The sequence below is a fragment of the Pistacia vera genome, unplaced genomic scaffold (genome assembly GCF_008641045.1).
Source record: "Pistacia vera cultivar Batoury unplaced genomic scaffold, PisVer_v2 Contig338, whole genome shotgun sequence".
Classification (NCBI taxonomy): Eukaryota; Viridiplantae; Streptophyta; class Magnoliopsida; order Sapindales; family Anacardiaceae; genus Pistacia; species Pistacia vera.
Window position 1 is genome coordinate 1,871,982 of NW_022196155.1, and position 20,706 is coordinate 1,892,687.

The 20,706-nt window shown below is 35.3% G+C and overlaps 3 protein-coding genes and 1 pseudogene across 4 annotated transcripts; 2 read left to right on the forward strand and 2 right to left on the reverse strand.

Moving 5' to 3' along the window:
* Positions 1–210: 210 nt before the first annotated feature.
* On the forward strand, positions 211–5,744 carry LOC116138085 (DNA replication licensing factor MCM3). 2 transcript variants are annotated; one of them, XM_031423815.1, is made up of 17 exons: positions 211–372; positions 472–572; positions 677–885; positions 1,334–1,464; positions 1,548–1,786; positions 1,884–2,120; positions 2,269–2,423; positions 2,500–2,708; positions 2,830–2,995; positions 3,083–3,285; positions 3,503–3,562; positions 3,657–3,746; positions 3,905–4,086; positions 4,605–4,676; positions 4,786–4,927; positions 5,120–5,215; positions 5,438–5,744. In XM_031423815.1, exons 1-16 carry the CDS (start codon positions 307–309, stop codon positions 5,177–5,179), a joined length of 2,322 nt encoding a protein of 773 aa, XP_031279675.1. In that variant the 5' UTR covers positions 211–306; the 3' UTR covers positions 5,180–5,215; positions 5,438–5,744. The 2 variants fall into 2 exon arrangements, with proteins under 2 accessions (XP_031279675.1, XP_031279674.1); XM_031423814.1 differs by having other exon boundaries at positions 5,416–5,446.
* A 632-nt stretch (positions 5,745–6,376) lies between these two features.
* Positions 6,377–7,836, forward strand: LOC116138088 (uncharacterized protein At2g34460, chloroplastic). Its single transcript, XM_031423818.1, has 4 exons — positions 6,377–6,577; positions 6,662–6,781; positions 7,193–7,465; positions 7,562–7,836. The coding sequence occupies exons 1-4, from the start codon at positions 6,383–6,385 to the stop codon at positions 7,718–7,720; spliced, it is 747 nt and encodes a 248-aa protein (XP_031279678.1). The 5' UTR covers positions 6,377–6,382; the 3' UTR covers positions 7,721–7,836.
* A 1,860-nt stretch (positions 7,837–9,696) lies between these two features.
* On the reverse strand, positions 9,697–11,993 carry LOC116138095 (uncharacterized protein At4g18257-like). Its single transcript, XM_031423828.1, has 3 exons — positions 11,565–11,993; positions 10,972–11,289; positions 9,697–10,051 (listed from the first exon to the last, which is right to left on the reverse strand). Exons 1-3 carry the CDS (start codon positions 11,840–11,842, stop codon positions 9,892–9,894), a joined length of 756 nt encoding a protein of 251 aa, XP_031279688.1. The 5' UTR covers positions 11,843–11,993; the 3' UTR covers positions 9,697–9,891.
* Positions 11,994–18,284: 6,291 nt separating this feature from the next.
* On the reverse strand, positions 18,285–19,802 carry LOC116137948 (annotated as a pseudogene).
* Positions 19,803–20,706: the final 904 nt, after the last annotated feature.

A 20,706-nucleotide genomic window follows, 5' to 3' on the forward strand; every position in this document is an offset into this window, starting at 1 on the left:
CAAAATATTTTGAATGTAGTATTTTCTGTTTATAAATTATAACTGTTAATTCCAATTTCCAAGTACACAAATTGAATAGAATGACAGAAAAGTCCCCAAACAGACTATTATATTACAACTGACTATCCTCGATTTCCCGCCAAGAGAGAGCCAATCTTTGGTCGTTTCCCGCCAAATCACAAAGCTAATGGCTAAGGTGAAAAAGCAAAAGACACGTTAGCCCTCTTCTTTCTGACAACTTCATTCTTTCTTCTCTCTGATCTGAGAGTCTCCGACGGAACCAGGAAACCCTACCCATCAAACGATATGGATGTCAATCAACAAGAATTTCAGGAACGCAAGCGAGAATTTTACGATTTCTTGGAGCTAAGTGTACGTCTCCATTTCTTTTACTCTCTCTCTCTCTCTCTCTCTGTGTGTTTTTTTTTAATCGATTATGTATTTATGCGAATAAATTTTGTATTTGATTAGATTTACCAAGATGAGTTGAAGGCTATGATCAACCACAAACGCCGCCGCCTCATCGTCAACATCTCCGATCTCTACACTTTCCGTGAAGATTTGCCTCCCAGGTTTTTACTTTTTGCTTACAGGTTTGAGAAGCCAATCAGTGTTTATTTAATAACTGTTATTTTAATGATTTATTGTTTTTGTTTTGTTCTTTTGTTGCAATTAGGCTTCTAAGGAATCCGGGTGAGTACTTGCAACCATTCTGTGACGCAGCCACAGAATGGGCACGCAATATTGAACCCAAGTACCTCAAGGAAGGGGAACGAGTTCTTGTGGGCTTTGAAGGCCCTTTTGTCTCGCGTCGTGTCACTCCGAGAGAACTTCTCTCTCAATTCATCGGCTCCATGGTTTGCGTCGTCGGCATTGTCACTAAATGTATAATTCAATTTTTTAACCTTGCTATCTTTTATTGCTTGATAGTTATAATCAATTGGTATCAACCCTTGTTCAATTGTCTTGTTTGTTTTATCTAGTTTGTGATGCTAGTATAATCCCAGTAATGTGAAAGCTAAAATGAACGCTGGAAAGCTGTGTTAGGTTTTGAAGTTGGTTTTAATTTCGTTAAGTGTGTTTTCCCAACTCCGGTGATTTAAACTTATTTAGTATGATCAATGAGACTAATGATGTGAATGTATTCTCAAGATAGAATATGTGTGCATCCACTTTTACAAAATTCATATACTTACCAGCAGGTTGATACATTTTTTCTTTTCCTATTCCTTTTCTTCTTCTTGTATGTTTTATCTTATAACTTCGTGAAAGTGTATCCTTGTCTATGATTTCAATGTATATAGATCTAACCAGGCGGTCATCTCATTTTTAGGTTCTCTTGTACGGCCAAAAGTTGTTAAAAGTGTTCATTTCTGTCCTACAACCGGGAACTTCACTACTCGTGAATACCGAGATATTACATCAAATATGGGTGTGCCAACTGGCACCGTATATCCCACAAGGGTAATCCTTAATCTCAAGTCTTATGTTTTGTATATGCGATCTGTAGTTGTCTATGGCTCTCTCAAGGAAAATACTGTTTTCAGGATGATAATGGAAACTTATTGGTGACTGAGTATGGTTTGTGCAAATACAAAGATCATCAAACCTTATCGATACAAGAAGTGCCTGAAAATGCTGCTCCTGGTCAGCTTCCACGAACAGTAGATGTCATAGTTGAGGATGACCTTGTTGATTCATGCAAACCTGGAGATCGTGTTGCCATTGTAGGGATATATAAAGCTCTTCCTGGAAAAAGCAAGGGTAGTGTGAACGGAGTATTCAGGTAGCTCCACTCTCATTATACGCCTTGTTTTCTTGTCCTTCTACATAATAAGATGTTGCTGGCTTCTGAGTATGATTAAGTTGATTTCCTTATGCAGGACTGTTCTCATTGCTAACAATGTTTCTCTACTTAACAAAGAAGCAAATGCACCTATCTACACTCCAGAAGACTTAAAAAACATAAAAAAGATAGCTGAGAGAGATGATACATTTGATCTACTTGGTAATTCACTTACACCTTCTATATATGGGCATTCGTGGATAAAAAAAGCTGTGGTTTTATTGATGCTTGGTGGAGTGGAGAAGAATTTAAAGAATGGTACACATCTACGAGGGTGAGTCACATTTCAATTCTGTTATGTCTTAATATACTTGATTGGCACTGTACAAGATAGTCCTGTATTCCAACCATATGTGTTATCTACAAACCAGACTGTTTCATGATTTAGCCAGGAGTATAGCTTAATGCCTATTTTCTTTTAGGGACATTAACATGATGATGGTTGGTGATCCATCTGTTGCCAAGTCCCAACTTCTGAGAGCAATTATGAATATTGCTCCCTTGGCCATATCAACTACTGGACGGGGTTCATCTGGGGTGGGGCTGACAGCTGCTGTTACTTCAGATCAAGAAACAGGTATAGCACCTTAATTGCCTCTAAGCAATTTAGTTGTATATGTTACCTTTCAGGAAAATAATAGTCTTGTGTCCAGGTGAAAGAAGACTTGAAGCTGGTGCCATGGTTCTTGGAGACAGAGGTGTTGTCTGCATTGATGAGTTTGACAAGATGAATGATGTAGACCGTGTTGCTATACATGAGGTTATGGAGCAGCAGACTGTGACTATAGCTAAAGCTGGTATCCATGCATCTCTGAATGCTCGTTGCAGTGTGGTGGCTGCTGCTAATCCTATATATGGAACTGTGAGTGGTACTTTTATTGCTTATTTTTAGTGAAGTGTTATACCAAGAACAGATACCTTGTTCCATTTGATGCTTTAATTGCTTGACTTGATTTTGTGCTGGTTGTTGGTGCGATATACAGTATGACCGTTCATTGACTCCTACAAAGAACATTGGGCTTCCAGATTCTTTGCTTTCTCGTTTTGATTTACTCTTCATTGTATTGGATCAAATGGACCCTGATATTGACCGTAAAATCTCCGATCATGTCTTGCGGATGCACCGTTTTCGGTCTGTAATTGATGGAGGTAACTCTGCAGTTCTCTTAAGATCTAAGGGTCTGTAGGCTCTGTAGTATTTTTGGAAATGCTAGCTAATGCAACCTAATAATACAGGAGAAGCAGGACTAGAAGGGAATTCAAGATATGGAAGGGAAGATGAAGCTGATACTGACCAATCTGTCTTTGTCAAGTATAACAGAATGCTTCATGGGAAGAAAACACAAAGGGGTCAGAAGCGGGATACACTCACCATCAAGTTTCTTAAGAAGTATATTCATTATGCAAAGCATAGGATTCAGCCTGAGCTAACTGATGAGGTTGTGACACTTTATGTATTTATCATGTTTTTTGGTTGGCTGCCTTTTTTCTCGTCTCATTTAAATTGCTTTTTTTGTGAAATCTTCTTCCATCAATTTAAGATGACCAATACATCTTTTTTTTTGGGCTTTCCATAGTAGTCCATGAGCTGTCTTTGAACCGACCTTAGCGTAATCTGATTGTCCACCGCTTATTCTTTTACTTGTTTATCCACAGGCATCTGAACACATTGCAACAGCATATGCAGAGCTGAGGAATGGGGGTTCAAATGCAAAGGTTGATTTAGTTCTGTGACTAGATAGCAAACTATCTTAGACATTATTACAATGTAACTCTTTTAATCATTTGATATGTTGGCTGTTTTTTTCAGACTGGAGGAACTCTTCCTATTACAGCGAGAACCTTAGAAACCATAATACGTCTCTCAACTGCCCATGCTAAATTGAAGTTGAGCAGGAAGGTACTTAATTTTTGTCACTCTTTATTATTCTTTCTCATTGATGTGCTGATATAATGGGATTTGTTCACTTTTGTTTCTTGGCAGAGGACACTTCTTTGTTACCTCTGTACATAACTGTTGTTATTAAGCATGGTTTTCTTTTATCCATTTCTTGGCAGGTTTCAAAGTCTGATGTTGAAGCCGCCTTAAAAGTTCTAAATTTTGCAATATATCACAAAGAATTGACTGAGATGGAGGAGCGTGAACAAGAACGGCAGAGAGAATCGGACGAAAATCAAAGAGCAGAGCATCGCCACAGAGGAAATGACAGACAAAACAATGGTCCCACTCATAATGAACGGTAAGCTCAATAACCCTTGTTCTTTTTCGGATAATTTCAGATACATAACAGGAGCATCACCATTTTGATCTTTGTATTTACATTCATTTAGATTGAAAGCTTTGCTTATAATAGGGCCTATCACAGGCTGTATCGTGCCACTTCACATGATTGCTAACTATAAGGATATATTTAGATGAGAAAATACAAAATCATGCAGTCTAACTTATGCCCAGGGTTAGTATGTAATAGGGGCCTTCGCCTGGAATGGTAGTATTCTTGGGCTGCTTGATTTATGTATAGAAGTTGAGTATTTGGAAGTGGCAAAAACTGCTGAAGGCTAGGGCAAATATTGATCTCCTTTACTTGGTCATGCGTTGGGATATGCTGGCTAATGCCTTTAGTATCTAAGTGTTGCATGTTTCTTGATAATTAAGGTTTATTTGTGTGTATTTTTCTTTAAATCCTTTTATTGTAGCCTTGGTATCTGGGCCAACTTTTGTCATTATTTGTCTTGTTTCCGTTTCTTGTTTTATTAGTTCAACAATGGATGCCATGGACATAGATGAACCTCCTTCAGGCGATTCGGCTCTCAATATCTCACCTCAAAGGTCTGTGTGCTAGCAGGAACTATTATCTTATCTATTTACCCCAATTTATCATTTGATTCTGAAGTTAGCTATGTTATTGTTTTAAATTTTTTCTCTTCCTCTCTTGCAGAACTGAAGCATTTAACTCCATATTTGGTCAACATATGAGAACAAACCGCTTGGATTTGATAACCATTTCAGAACTAGAGGGAATTGTGAACGGTAGATCAGATGCTCGTTATTCAAGTGCAGAGATAACATTCCTATTGGAGGTGAAGTTGATTTTATTGCATTATTTTAATGATAACAGTGCTTTAGGAACATGAATAACGGTTTATTTTGTTTCTCTTTCTGAGGGTTAACTTTTGGAGATGAATATTCCTAAAGTACCATTAATTTGTTTGCGAATGTTGACTTGCCTTAGGGAAGGCTAAATATTAATTGTAATCTTTGTAATTGTTCAGAAACTGCAAGATGACAATAGAGTGATGATAGCCGATGGAATGGTGCATATGATATCATGATGTGAAAGAAGAGCAACTCCAATAGAAAAATATAAGGTTTGTAGTCTTAAAATTGGTGTCGCTTGGATGGATCTGTGCATGCTCTTGTTAATCGATTTTCTCTGTATATCAAAAGTTTCTTTGATAACTAATTGTTTTCCCACAATTTGGGGATATTTAGAAAGTAATGGTCATTCGGTAGTTGAGGCATTGTATTAATCTGGCTAATCTACTTGAATACTTGTTCATGTTGACAGAGTAATGAATCTCAGGTGCATGGAATGGAATCTGCCAGCAGAGCTCATCTTTGGAGCCGTATATGTCTATGGCAGGATGGAATAGAGAATTACAGTGGTTTAATAGTTGGAGAATTTAGAGATATTACCAGGCAGAAGATCTATATATTTTCTATTTAATATCTTGTAATAATTTTTTTTTTTTTTTGTTGTAACTCTATTAGCAGATGAATGAAAGATGAAAATATTGATCTATAAGTATAACCATTGTTTCAGTTGTTTTTTTTTCTTTATTGCCTCTTCTTCTGCTTGTGTATTCAGACTGTTGGACACAATTTGCAAAGTGCTGTTCTTATGCATGTGCTTTTATTGAGCAAATAGGCATTTGGCTATGTACATTGTTGTAAATTGCTTAAAAGGCTTCCTGTTCTGTAGAGTTTGCTGAGCAGTATTGTATAGCTGTTGATCTATTGACCCAGATATAAAGGGAAATATATCTCCTCATGTATTTGAGATTATAGGAAGTTTTCAATGCATTTCTGAGAGAAGAGAGGTGGGTTTGATTTTAATAGATCTTAAGATTGAGTAACTCATTGGAAAGGAAGTAAATAGAAAAAAAAGAAAAAGAAAAAGAAATTTCATTGAGGAAGAAAACAAAGAAAGATCGCATACTAAGTGAAGCAACGTGGCAGTGTCATAGTCACAGCTTTGTGATCAGGGAAGTCGGCTGAGCAGTCAAGGGATTTTATGGCCACTCCTCTCATTCTTAGAAACTCTCCCACTTTCTGGACTCTGCACCACTCTTCCCGTTACCGTTACCACAGCCATTCCCCTCTCTCCAAACCCACCCCTCTTTCATTCGGTTCCATTAAGGTAACTCTCTAATTTTTTTTATTTTTTATTATTATTATTATTTTCGTTCTCTGCTGAGTGTTTAGTTGCCAATAAATGAAAATGATGACCACTAAAGAGAATTTGTACTGTCTAGATGGAAGCTAGTGAAATAACTGAAGAGAAATTAAATGTGAAGAGGAAGAAGATATTTGTGGCCGGAGCAACGGGAAGTACTGGCAAAAGAATTGTTGAACAACTTCTAGCAAAAGGTTTTGATGTCAAGGCTGGTGTTCGTGACTTAGACAAGGCTAAAACTACTCTTTCCAAGGACAACCCAGTTCTTCAAATTGTTAGTTCTTTCAGTTGAAACTGAATTTCAATTTGGGCTTTTGTTAGTTTTTGTGAAATTTTATGATTATGTTTTATTTTGTAGGTGAAAGCAGATGTGACCGAGGGGTCTGCCAAACTTGCAAAAGCAATAGGTGATGATTCTGAAGCTGTTATTTGTGCTACAGGGTTTCAGCCTGGTTGGGATTTGTTTGCTCCTTGGAAGGTAACTAGGTTTTGTAGCAGTTTAGTAGATTTTATATGCTTGTTCTTATCTATTGCATTATGTTTATTAAGGCACAGATTAGGTTCTAGAAACTGTTTTTTTCAAAGAGTCATTTGGATTTTTCATAAGTATCTAGCTATTGGCTACTGATACCACCTACTGGAGTTGGTGCTGAGAGAATTGAGAAATTTTTTAATAAATTTTATTTGCTCAATTGCTGTCACTTGCCTGAAAAGAGCTCAAGGTGCCAAACATGCATGAAAAGGGTAAAATTAAAACATTAAGCGAACTTCACTCAAGCAACCACTATCAAGTTTAACTTTCTTCATCTTTCATTTTTTTTTTTTTTTTTTTTTTTTTTTTTGGGAGTATCTTCATGTATTGTCTTTTCTGTTGATGTTATTATTGCAGGTTGATAATTTTGGCACAGTAAACCTTGTTGAAGCATGCCGAAAAGTTGGAGTAAACAGGTTCATACTTATTAGCTCCATTTTAGTCAATGGAGCTGCAATGGGGCAAATACTGAATCCAGCTTATATCTTTCTGAATGTCTTCGGTCTCACCTTAATAGCAAAGCTCCAGGCTGAGCAATATATAAGGAAATCTGGTATTAACTACACAATTATAAGGCCTGGTGGATTGAGAAATGAACCACCAACAGGAAATCTTGTTATGGAGCCAGAGGTAATGGCGTTAAGCCCCTTTCCACATAGAGATTTCTTTTTATGCTTACTCAAGTACACCAACAAGCTGGTTGACTCTCTCTCTTTTGCTTTTTAGGATACTCTTTCTGAAGGCACCATTTCAAGAGATAAGGTTGCAGAAGTTGCTGTTGAGGCATTAATCCATCCAGAATCACATTACAAAGTCGTGGAGATAGTCTCTCGTGCTGATGCTCCTAATCGTTCTTATGAAGATCTTTTTGGTTCTATAAAGTAACAATGACTTCATTTTCAGAATATAGTTGTGCAGGGTATTGCGAAAGTAACATTTCAGGCTTCCGTTTTTGATACAGAGCTTTGTGTTTGATATCATACATGGTTATGTTTCTGGCATTTATTCGTCTGTCTGTGTTCGTATGTGTAGAGATTCCTTTCATATAATCTAGATGTTCTGCAGAGTTCAGAATCATCATATGGTTTTAAAAAAATTATATATATAGATGCAGATATGATGTTGGGTTTATGATATGCAGTAATGAGTTTAATGGTAACTACAAGCAAATCCTTTCTGGGAAAACTACAGTTTAACTATACTCAAATGCATAGGGTAGTTAAAACTTTATTGTTAAATTTTGGTTTTGCGCTGCTCTTATAGGTAAAGGTTATGGAAAACAACATAATATCAAACTTAGATTCATGGTTCAGTTAATTGGTTAAGCTTTACTTTACTGTTCAATCTAATTTTTCTGGAAACTGAATTTGAGTAGGGTTATCTTGGAAAGTTGAAATCTAAATTATTGTAATCACGTTCTCTCTCAATAACAATGAAAAGAAGTGCTAAGATCTATGTACCTGGTTCTCTTTCTGATGTATGTTTGCAAAGAAGCTATTTGATTGCTACTAAAAGATGAAGAAAGGTAAGTTAATTGCATATATAATTATGAAAAATTCATCTCTTAAAAGAACAATAGACTTTCACATTCTCAAAAGCAGAAAGTAAACACAACCCCATATAGGCAACCAAAGAGTTTGAGCAACTCAATAAACATTCACCAAGTAACCAAAAATAACAAATAAAAAAAAAAAAAAAATTAAAAGAACCAAGCAAGAAGAGAAACTATGGCTGCCAGTAGAGCTGGAACACTCAGAGCTACTCCACTGCTTTCCATTGGTGTTGGTGCGACTGCCCCAACATCTTGAGCGTTGGCCCCAAAAGTAACAAAAGCCAGAAGAACCAAAATGTAGATGGTGAAAGTCATTCTCTTTCTGTAACCCTCCATTTCTCACCAAGTTCTTCAACTGTTAAGAACAAATGCGCAACTGACTTGGTGGAAATTTGCAGGTTATTTAGACTCTGTGAGTAAAATGGATAGTGGAAATGGTTTTATAGGGACTGTTTGTGCATATAATTAAGATTCTGCCAACTATGTTATGTTGGTTTAACCACAAACAAAATCATTTAAAGGTGGTGTGCTGTCAGTATAATTTTAATTAGTCACCCCACTAAACTCTGGACCAGCCTAGAATAAACTTTGTGTACTGGCACGTAACCATGCAAAACCCTAATTTCTAGCTAAAACCCAATATTAATTAAACTAATGGCATGTGATTATAATTTAAGTCTTGGTTTAGTTAGTGTAATCTTAGCTGGAAATAGTGCTGGCCATAATATTTCCCATGCTTGTGGTAGTGGGTGACTTGAAATAGAGACGTTGTTAACTAATATTAATTAATTTTATTAAAAGCTTGCTTTTTAAGCAATGGGAACCATGTTAGAGTATCACTTGCTGATTTTTGTATTGATATGAAGATATAATATGGGCATTATTTAATAAATGTGGCATGTGGTCAGTAGTGCATAATCATATTTTTGTATCAATTGGGCACGGAATTAATTGTGTTGGGTTGGCTCTTGGCATTTCTGCTGTAATTTAACAGCTTGCTTCCTAAGCAATCACCTAGTTCCAGCTGCTGCATTATTGCTTTTGTTATTTAGAGAACTTTAGATTACTATGATCTGTGCCAAAAACCCTGCTCAAACTTTCTTATCAATAATTTTGCCTTTTGGCGCACACGGTTTTAGTCTCTCATTTCCAAGCTGTTAATAGGGGGAAAAAGAAAAAAGGAAAAAAAAGAAAAAAAAAGAAAAGGAAGCCAAACTGGCTGTAGCGTCCATGAGGCAACCACCCACTTTCAAACATATATCTAGTTCATTAACTCTGCAAGAGATCTTCTTGATTGACATATTCAACATTTCAACCTTAATAATCTAATTCATTCCAGAAATTACTGTTCTGTACACAAGTGAAAAATGGGAGTATACAAGTCAAAGATTCAAGAGTTTGGCAAATATGAATACACTTCTGCCCCCTCAAATTAAGAAATCAGGGTGAGAAACTATATAACATTATTGATGTGGCCAATCCCACTCCAAGAAAAATGTTCTAGTTATTTCTGTTCTGTATTGGATGCAACTTTTTGTTTCTCCAGCAACTTCCGAAGATAGGCCTGCCTTAGCCTCTCACGACGAGCTTCTGCTTGCTCTTGCCTGCGCACTTTGAGCTCAGATGCCTTTTCCCTCGCATCGTTTACTTCTTCATGAACTTCCCTGAAAAGAAGGAAAAACCATAAAAATGGAATGAGTCTTGGTAGAATGACAGAGATCATAGTAAATGATATCTGTCAGCAAACAACAACCATATATTTGCAAGCACTATTCATCTTTTAATGGTCCCTTTCTTCTTTTTGGCACGAGATTAGATCCTAGTGTACATTTTGCTTGTCCCCAGCAGTTGGTCAAGTGCAATGCTTCTCCAGACAATGCAAGGCGAGATTCTGTTTCAAAAAGACTCTCCCAATTCTATCAATTTATCATCACTCTGTTTTTTCTACTTTCCCTATGTGTCTTGTTCTCCACCACATTTGTTTACTTGATAAGGCATACCTCCTCCATTCCTTCTATCATTACCAACTTTCAAACTGCAATCCCTCAGGCACTAACGAAATGCTCATCTCCTATCCTGCTGTATCTACTTACATTCCATTGTTCTTGTAAAAATCACACCTAATACATTACCTTAAAGCTCTACCATCGATATATTCTCTAGATTCTATCAGTAGATCAAGTACACTCACATTAATTGAACACTAGAATATTCTTCTTAACTATATATTAAAACAAAATTTCTAAACAATTTAACTCAAACGCAGTGAACCCATACACCACTGCAGCCGAAATCTTGCAGAAAACATTCACAGACTATTCTAAACTCACTAAAGGGTTGCTGTAAATTAAATATAAGCACCAACGGATATGTTAAACTCTCCCAGAATTCTAAATGTCAGAATCTGCACCCTAGTTAATCATAGCAATTTTGAGTCACTCCAAGTCATGTTTGCTTAATCCCATCCATCAGTTAAAAAAACACAAACATGCCAAATGGTAAATATAACACAGAAAACCTTATCCTAGCTAAATAATAACAGCAGTATACCAACACAATAACGGAAAAAAATTAAAAACTTTACCTCACAAATCGTTTATGTTCATTGTTATCCATTGTTCCAATTGTTCGTCCAGGTGCTACAAATTTCATGTCAAAGAGCATAGAAGCATCATTCTCACTTGCTTCGTCTTGTGTTGCTACGGTGACAGAAGCATCAGAAGCTTGAGGCTGCTCTGATTCCTGCTCCATTCCCTTACGAAAAAAGTCCACGCAATACTTTTCCTTATCTTCCTCATCTGACAATTCTCCCTTCACCAGTTTTTCATATAACTCGGCCTTCCTCTCCAGTGCTGCATAGCTCGCTGACCCATCCTTCACCGCTTTCAACTCAAGCTTGTCTCTTCATTTATACACAATGAAACAAACATTAGTATAATAGTATACATCCAAAGTTCTCCACCTCAGAGTTGTCTTTTTATGTGACAATGACATGTAACGATGATAAATCACTCGAATGAGAAATTAGCATTATCAAAATATCATTCATACTAGGGAAAATTCGACTAATCTAACTCTTAACAGACTGGAATGGAATGAAAAGCTAATCTTTTGATGCCTGAAATGGAAATAATCTAAACAATTCGATGAAAACCCAGAAAGAGAAAAGGAAGGTACTTGAGAGAGCGGGCTTCGACGCCGGAGTTCCTGGAAGAGAAGGAATCACGTGAGGTAATCTTCTTCTTGGCGCGGTGAAACTCGACATCAGGACCGTTCAATTCTTTGGATTTTTTGGATTCTTCCTGGGACTTGTAGAGCTGGGCCTTCAGTTCTAAAATGGAGGATGGACCCACTCCTTCGATTGAGCGTTGTTTCTTGGGCATGATTGATGATTCCGTAAGCCATCCCAGCGATTCAACCACAACCCTCTTCTGTCTCTCTTGTTCTTCCGCCATTATTAACCCTAATTTGGATTTTGAATCTTTGATTGATTCAGAGAATTGGGGATTGAAAATTTGAAATTGATTGATAAGTGCTGCTGCTAAATCTTCTTTCTCGTAATTTCCTTTCTTCTCCGCGCCGTCGTGTGTAAAACGACAATGCCGTCTGGATTGGAAAATCGAGAGTTTGGGTAAATATCATGACACTCCTAATAATAAAATTCTAGAAAGTTCAGTATCTTTGAATAATATCAGAAACACCCTTTATTCTCACGTCCGTTTATTACCGCATATTCATGACAAAATTATATATATACCTTGATTTTATTTTTTCATTTCGATAAGTTTAATAATTGTTGATGCAGAAATACACTAATTAGAGTGATCCGATCGACCTTGACAGGATCGAAACTGATGTATAAACAAAAATGAGTAAACAACAATGTGTGATTACGGGTAACAAACAATGTGTCAACGGAAAATGCAGTTAAGTAAATGAAAAAAAAGTTTTTAAAGTGATTCGGCAAGTTATACTCTTGAGCATACGTCCACTGTTCTTGTATTTGCTGTGAGAGCTTACAATAATAGTCCTAGAATAATTTGCTAACCTATTTTTCATTGTTAGAGATGATTTATATACAGATTTTGTACAAAGGAAAAAGCGAAAATAAATGGATTGGGCAAATAATTTGAATACACAACTCTGATATTCTCGCGATTGAGCGCTGTGATTGCACCAAGATTATTGTCGATCTGATCCCTTCTAAGATACCTAGGATTTGAAGTTATCTGTGAGTTGGTTGAATACTATAAGGATTGGTCGAGAATAACTTGCTAGTAGAGTTACAACTCGACAAACTATGCTGGTCAGACAACCAGTTAAGTCGAGCTAGCTTTGGATTGAGCTATAACCTCGCAATTCTCCGAACTTGATAGAAAATCACACACAACAATAATGAGTAGACAAAGATGACATGACAAATTAAAAATTAATTAATTAATTTTAATGCCATCTCACATATATGGTAGTCCCTGGATTAATGAAATTGATAGTTGAATATGAAAGAGATGCATGGAGAATCAAGCATATCATTATAACAAGTATAGTCATAGTTTAAAAAATAAATTTCAATCAAATTGAAATAAGTAAGGTAGAACTATTACCTTAAGCCCTTAGCAACCTTGGAGCCTCTTAATTTCAAGAGAAATTAAGCAAAAGAGTATCCACACAAGGGAAGAAGAATTTGACCAAGAGAAAGATTTAGGGTTCTTAGAGATTTTTTGCTCTCTTCACAAAAATTGATATATCATTTTCTTTATATAGGAATCCTGTAAACAATTCAATAATTGTTTGGACTTCCTTAAACAATTCCATAATTGTTATGAAGTTGTTAAACTTCTTTAAATTATAACATTGGATTAACATTTAATCATAATTAACAATTTAACTCTTAAATTGTTTACATAACAATTTAACCCTTAAATTGTTTACAGTTACAACCCCTTGTAAATCCAATTTAATATAAAGAAATGATTATATAATAACTTTATTACCTTTGATAGGTGCTAGCCAACCTTGGATATCAACCTCTTTGGCTATTTCTTCATTCTCCTTAGTTTTTATGTGTGACCTCAGGTTCATTGTGGCCTAGCCATGGGCCCAATACACAGTCTATTTCGATATGTTTTGTCACAACTATTTGAACAAAACTCCCACGGATTATGGTAAGCATCTAGCAATGCTCCATAACCCCTAAGTCCATGAAGGTGTACTCCAACGACCTTTTACAGTCATACACGTTGCATAATCAAATCCTTCCGTTGTCTAATCCCAATTAAGAATGGATTCATAGTATGTCAAAATCCTTATCTTAATTTTATTCAATACTATGGAACGTGTCACCATGAAACAACCTTTCATGTAACATTTTATGTACCCCGGCCGGAGATTTCCCTTTTCCAATGTATCTTGACATTTGTCTAGGAATTTGATATCAATCTATACCAAGTCAACAGATCCCATATTGATTATCACTTGTCCTCACACATAAACAACACATGGCCAAATCGGCTTATTAACACATGGCATGATTACCTCATGTTTATACACCATATGACCATATGCTTTATGCAGAATCCAACCGTGATACTCATTCTAAGGATTAATAATATCCTAGTACGATCTTATGAAAATCATTGACAGATTTTAAATGTCTATGTGATTCATCATAATGGCCATATTCGATAAACAGTTCACTAACCGCGTATCCATGCTAATGCCCTAGTGATATAACTTTTATAATCACCCACACCAATACCATCACATGATATTTACAGAGGCATTCAGCATGCCTACTATGTAATATTATTGGCCAATTAATATTACCTATGTAGGGAATACTTTGATGATTTTGATATTCTAAAGATTTGTATCATCCGGACATTTCACATGTAATACATATATATAATGGACAATAAACCACATGTGAAATAAGAACACTTTCTTCAATTGATAGATAAAATGTATATACAAACTATATACATTCACATATATATACAAAACATAATGCCTCGGAACCGATGACACGATTGGTTCCTAGGGCATACACTAACAGAATACTGAAGTCTTGCCCTTTGATTAATAAAAAATAGATGATTAAATGCTGAAGTCTAGTTTTAAGTTATTAATTTAAGGTTGGTTTTTTTTTTTTTTTTTTAATTCGGAGGTATTTGGGCCAATTTGCGTGCACTTTTTATTCTATAATTTCTAATGCCAGTAGGATTTTTTTTTTTTAATTCGGAGGTATTTGGATCAATTTGCGTGCACTTTTTATTCTATAATTTCTAATGCCAGTAGGATTAGGATCATTAAATTATAAATACCGGTCTTCTCACACAACTTCACTTTGCAATAAAATTTATTTATAATTTCAAAATATCTACTGGTTATAGGCAATTTTTGTAGTGGATTCGTGGGTTTTTCGGTATTAACATCGTCTATTGCTAATTACATAAACTCTATTTAGCCTTGATAGATTTAGGTGATTATAAAATGTCAGAATTCCTGGAAGACTTGATAGATGATGAAAGTTTGTGTTTAATCTAGTTCATTAAACATTTTGCGGAATAGGTTGATTGTGTTCATTAGTGCTTGTGGGAATAGTCATTTAACATCAATACAACATCATGCATGAACTAAAAGTAAAGAATACAAGGATTTTTACATGGTTTGGCCAACAGCTTGCCTCCATGGGACCATATCCAGTTCAAACAAATTCACTATAGTAAACACTTTCAAGTCAGTTACAGAGTTGAAGTTAAGCAAAACAATATTAAACACTCTCTGTTTTACAATACTCTTAACTCCACCCTTTGATTATAGCTCCAACAGTCTGCTACAATTTGCTTGAGTCCAAGAAACCACTTGGACAGCTCAAGCCCCACTCAAGCTTCAATGGCCAAAATCAACTTTTAGCTCCACAGCTTGAACTACCATCAAACATTTAACAAAGGAACCATATTCTACCAAAAACACTCAAACAAGATATGAGAAATTTAAGGAGCAAAAAACAGAAGGAACCCGACCAAAATGAATAAACTCTTTAAGGAATTTCAAAGAACAAGCAATGGAATATTTAGGTTAAAAGAAAACGCGAGGATGAAGAAGATATTATATAATCCTTGCTCAACAAACCCTTAGTACACACAGCCTGACAAAGGCTTACACATGTTGGGCTATTTTAGGAAAGTTCTCAACAACATTGTTGGATCACATTTGAAAAAGATACAACAGCTTTCGTGGATCACTTCTGAAATGTTAGACATCTGTATATGGACCTTTCACGTAGATTTCAGAACTGGAAAATATCCTAACAAACAATGAAAACATGAAACCTGTATTAAAAGATCTGACTAGAAAAATGTTTATACAACTAACTCAAATGTGCACACATGTTTGCAATAAGTTCAGACTAAAGAAATGTGTACACATTTATGCAATATGTTACAACATGTGTAAACTACGGACACGATTGTGTTTAAGCAAATAAATGTACAAACATCATAAATGAATATCCACATACATCTTCATAAGTTGACTCATGATAAAAATACTTACTGAAGAAATACTTTTGAAAGTACCCATATAGTCTCTTCTTCAATTAGATGCTTATCAAAGTCACATCGTGCTTTGATCGACGACAAATATTTCATTAAAAGGCATCTTCAACAATCCATTGATGTCGACACCAACCTTCATATCATTCTCACTAGCGATATCTATTAAGTAGTAAGTGTGGATGATCAAGAGTTCAATTCTAGTAGTCAACAAATAACATGACTCAACAAGCCTTTCCCAAGTGTCATGAAAATATTGGGTTCCTGTAATGGGCTACTTTGTATTCCGATCAACAATAGCAAATTTGGTGAAGCTGTATGAAATCCATTTTCGAGAAGGTATAGGAAGTTACCTATAGCCCCTAATAATCCAGGATTTATTCACAACATTCAGAAAAACATCATTAAAAATCATAAGGGTATTCAATTACATTGGTTTACTAGCTATGGATTTGGTTATGATTATTTAAATGATGGTTACAAGGTTGTGAGAATCCTTCAATGTATTGACAATGTGCGTAGATTATCACGACAATGAAGTTTAGGTTTGTAGTGTGAGATTGAATTTATGGAGAATAGCTAAAGATTTCCCTTACAGTCAATATTTTCGGGGAAGAATGGAAAGTTGAATGGTAAATGGCATAATACATTGGTTTAACGTTTTGATAAGAACTTAAAAATACGCGTTTAGTTAGTGATTTATTTAGAGTATTTGTGTGAAAGTGAATTTAAGTTGCAAAATTTGAGTTTATTTCATAAATACTTTTTATGGGATCATAGGTATACTTTGAGTATTTTCAGGTCATAAATGATATTTGAATGAAAAAGAATAATGTCGATGAAATTTGTAACGAGTAGGAATGAACGATGCAAGAATCGGAGTTGAAACGAGGAAGTTGTGTTGCTTTGAAGATTATACTCAAATATTGGAATTTCTTCAAGATGAACGTGCTTCAGTGTTTTGACCATAACTTGAATTATAAAAATCAAAATTGAATGATTCTTGTAGCGTTGGAAAACTTATTCAGAGGGCTATAAAGTTTGTGTTGATAAATTTTCCAAATTTGAAGATATCAGACTGGTGGGATAGAAAGAACGATCGCTTCAACGACCGTTTTTGTTGTTGCNGATTATTACGACAATGAAGTTTAGGTTTATAGTGTGAGATTGAATTTATGGAGAATAGCTAAAGATTTCCCTTACAGTCAATATTTTCGGGGAAGAATGGAAAGTTGAATGGTAAATGGCATAATACATTGGTTTAACTTTTTGATAAGAAATTGAAAATACGCGTTTAGTTAGTGATTTATTTAGAGCATTTGTGTGAAAGTGAATTTAAGTTGCAAAATTTGAGTTTATATCATAAATACCTTTTATGGGATCATAGGTATACTTTGAGTATTTTCAGGTCATAAATGATATTTGAATGAAAAAGAATAATGTTGATGAAATTTGTAACGAGTAAGAATGAACAATGTAAGAATCGGAGTTGAAATGAGGAAGTTGTGATGCTTTGAAAATTATACTCAAATCTTGGAATTTCTTCAAGATGAACATGCTTCGGTGTTTTGACCATAAATTGAACTGTAAAAATCAAAATTGAATGATTCTTGTAACGTTGGAAAACTTATTCAGAGGGTTATAAAGTTTGTGTTGATGAACTTGCCAAATTTGAAGATATCAGACTGGTGGGATAGAAAGAACGATCGCCTCAGCTACTGTTTTTGTTGTTGCAACAGTGGAGAGCGGGCTTGTATGGACTGTTAAAAGCCTGGTCCGAATTTGACTTGTTTCAGGGCAATAAACTTTTTCTTCTTTAACTTACAAACCTTAGCACTATAAATAAAGGTCTTTATTTAACTTCAGATTTTTTTTTTTTTTTTTTAACCAAAATATTCAAGCCAGGTTATGTGCCCCCACTTAAATCATGAATGCTCAGATGAAGAATTGAACCTAAAACTATACATCTATTCACATGATCTCTAGCTCGTCCTAACCAACTGGAATGGACTATTCACAGATGGGTTTCATTTAAGGGGAGAAATTTTGGTTTTGTTGGTGGAGTTATAATTCTACTAATAAACAGTCATATTGTTAGCAATCAACATTGACATTCTAAATGATTTCCAGGGGTAAGCAACGCTAAGAATATAAATTGATATTGGATACAAATCAGACTATCCTTTCGGTGGATGACTGAGAAAATTAAAGTTGTAGTGATCAATCAACTCTCTGACTAGTATTTGAACACAAGAAACCTGATCTTGGCACTAAAATCATTTAATTTTCAAAGCATGTAGAGAGAATCTAAACTCAATTGGGTCTGGGATGATATTAATCATTAATTAAACGATTCATATCTGCAAATTCATAAAGAAAGCCATGAGAGGGAACATTTATTGCTACATGCTGGTTTACAGATTTCAAGATGAAACGATTCAAGTATAAACTAAAATGATATTACAGAGGAAACATCAACGCCGATTCTTCCCAGTTGCTGCTTCCCAACCCTGTAAAATGTGGTTCACTATTTCCTCCACACCAAGCCCATGCTTGACCTGTATACGAAATATTCACATAAATCATCCAGAGAAAAAATTGTTTAAAATTCCCAATAGCAGGTTGCAGCTCGAAAGTAAGAAAATTTTCATGTTTAACAACAATAATTTCATGTCATGGGGTAAGGCAGGAACTTTGTGGGAAATTTATAAACAGGTTTCTGTTCGTATAGATGGTTGAAAAATACCATAGGGTAATGAAAACATTTACATAAAGCATTTGTAGCAAACAGATTCTTAAAATCTTTTCTGCAGCTAAAAAGAGATTAAAAATTTGTATGTTCAAGTAAACAGATTAAAAATAACTTCTTCATTTTTTGTAATTGAGTAACTTCCACAGGTCAGAAAACACCAGGTTCTTTCATGCTTAAATCAAGCAAATGCAAATACTGGCTCAACTAACCTGAGCAAAGAGAAAAGGCCCTCCATCACGCATCTTAAGTGCATCACGCTCCATTACTGCTAAGTCAGCTCCGACTGCTGGTGCCAGGTCAGTCTTGTTTATCACCTACAACCAAATGCAACAAATCATTCACATTAACTTCCAGAGTAAACAACATCAACTACAATACTAAGCAATTACAAATATTAAGCTACATACTAGAAGATCAGCTTGGGTGATGCCTGGCCCACCTTTCCGAGGAATTTTATCACCACCAGATACATCGATTATATAAATGATATAGTCAGCCAGCTCCCTGCTAAAGTTGGCAGCTAAATTATCTGCAGACATAAAAGACTTTATAAAAGTTGAATCTTCTCTAGTTGTAATCCAGTTCCAGTAGAGACAGCAGTTGCGTATCACAATTATGCACACTTATCATAAGACTTTAACTGTTAACAGATACAATGAGTACTACACATTAGCTCTGAATTCAAACATGGGCCTTCTCTTCCCTAGTGAAATTTTCGTTAGAATAGATTGCCTGAATTTGGATATCACAGGCTCCCAAATAGTTGTCATATATTTCCCAATATCCTTATTACTAGAGCAACTTCTTCAAACATGTGTCAGTATATTTCTGTTGTGATGACCTCTACAATTGGTAAATCAAGATAACAACTTTATCATTCTAATTTAGATTTTAGCAAGATCTCTTCAGAGAAATTCATATTGAGAAAATGCATTCTCTAATAAATTACCTCCCCCGGATTCACAAAGAAGTATGTCTGCTTTGAACAAGTTAGAAAGTTCCTCAGCGGGCCAAGGTTTAGTGCTGATACTTCACGAATTGCAGCATGTGGACAGCCACCCGTTTCCACAGCACGTATCCTTTCCTCGGCAGAGCACCATTCTTCATCAGGAACTCACCATCCTCTTTTGTGAATATATCATTTGTCACCTGAAGTGATTATATCCTCTTCATCCATCATTCTACTTAGATAATCATTAAATAATAAGAAATACAAGAGCATATAATTAGACAAGATAATTAACCCATTGTAAAGGTATTCTAGGAGATTGTAGTCAAACTGAGGAAATGTTGTTGGCTACTGAGACATTCAATTTGAAAACAGAACCATGAATTATTCTCAGTTCATCCACCTCTCAAGTGCAAGGAAATGAAGTTAAGTGCAAGGCGGTCTGTGTCATAAGGCTAAGTCCAAGACAATAGATGGGGATTCATTACGAGTTGAAAATGGCTTACTTTCCCACTATGGATCCAGGCACACTGCCAGAAATTTTCAATTGAGAGTACTTTTTAATTAAACCAAGATTTGAAAAATAGAAACATACTAGATATACAACTTAATACAAGCTATAGGCTTCCTAACGCTCCTTATGGACAAACATTTTTTGAGTAATAAAGTTGTGTGATTCAAGTTTGGGCAAATTAAAGGAAACTGAGGCAAAGTCATTATCTATAGACCACATTGCCGTCACTTTCTCAAATTTTTTTTTTTTTTAAACTTTGAATCTAATAAAGCAGGTTAATAGGATGAGTAACCATTATTATGAGAAAAAATAAATGCATAACTGAAAAGCATGAAACATAAAATACCATCACCATCACCACTATAAATCTGTATCATATGAAACACTTTCTTAACACTCCTAATGGCACAGTAAATAGACTTGACCTGGTTATGCACTAGAAAGACCCAAATTTGAAATTTTTGAAATGGCTTAGTAAACAGAGTTAACTTGACCTGGTTATGCACAAGAAAGACCAAAATTTGAAAATTTTGAAATGGCACTGATTC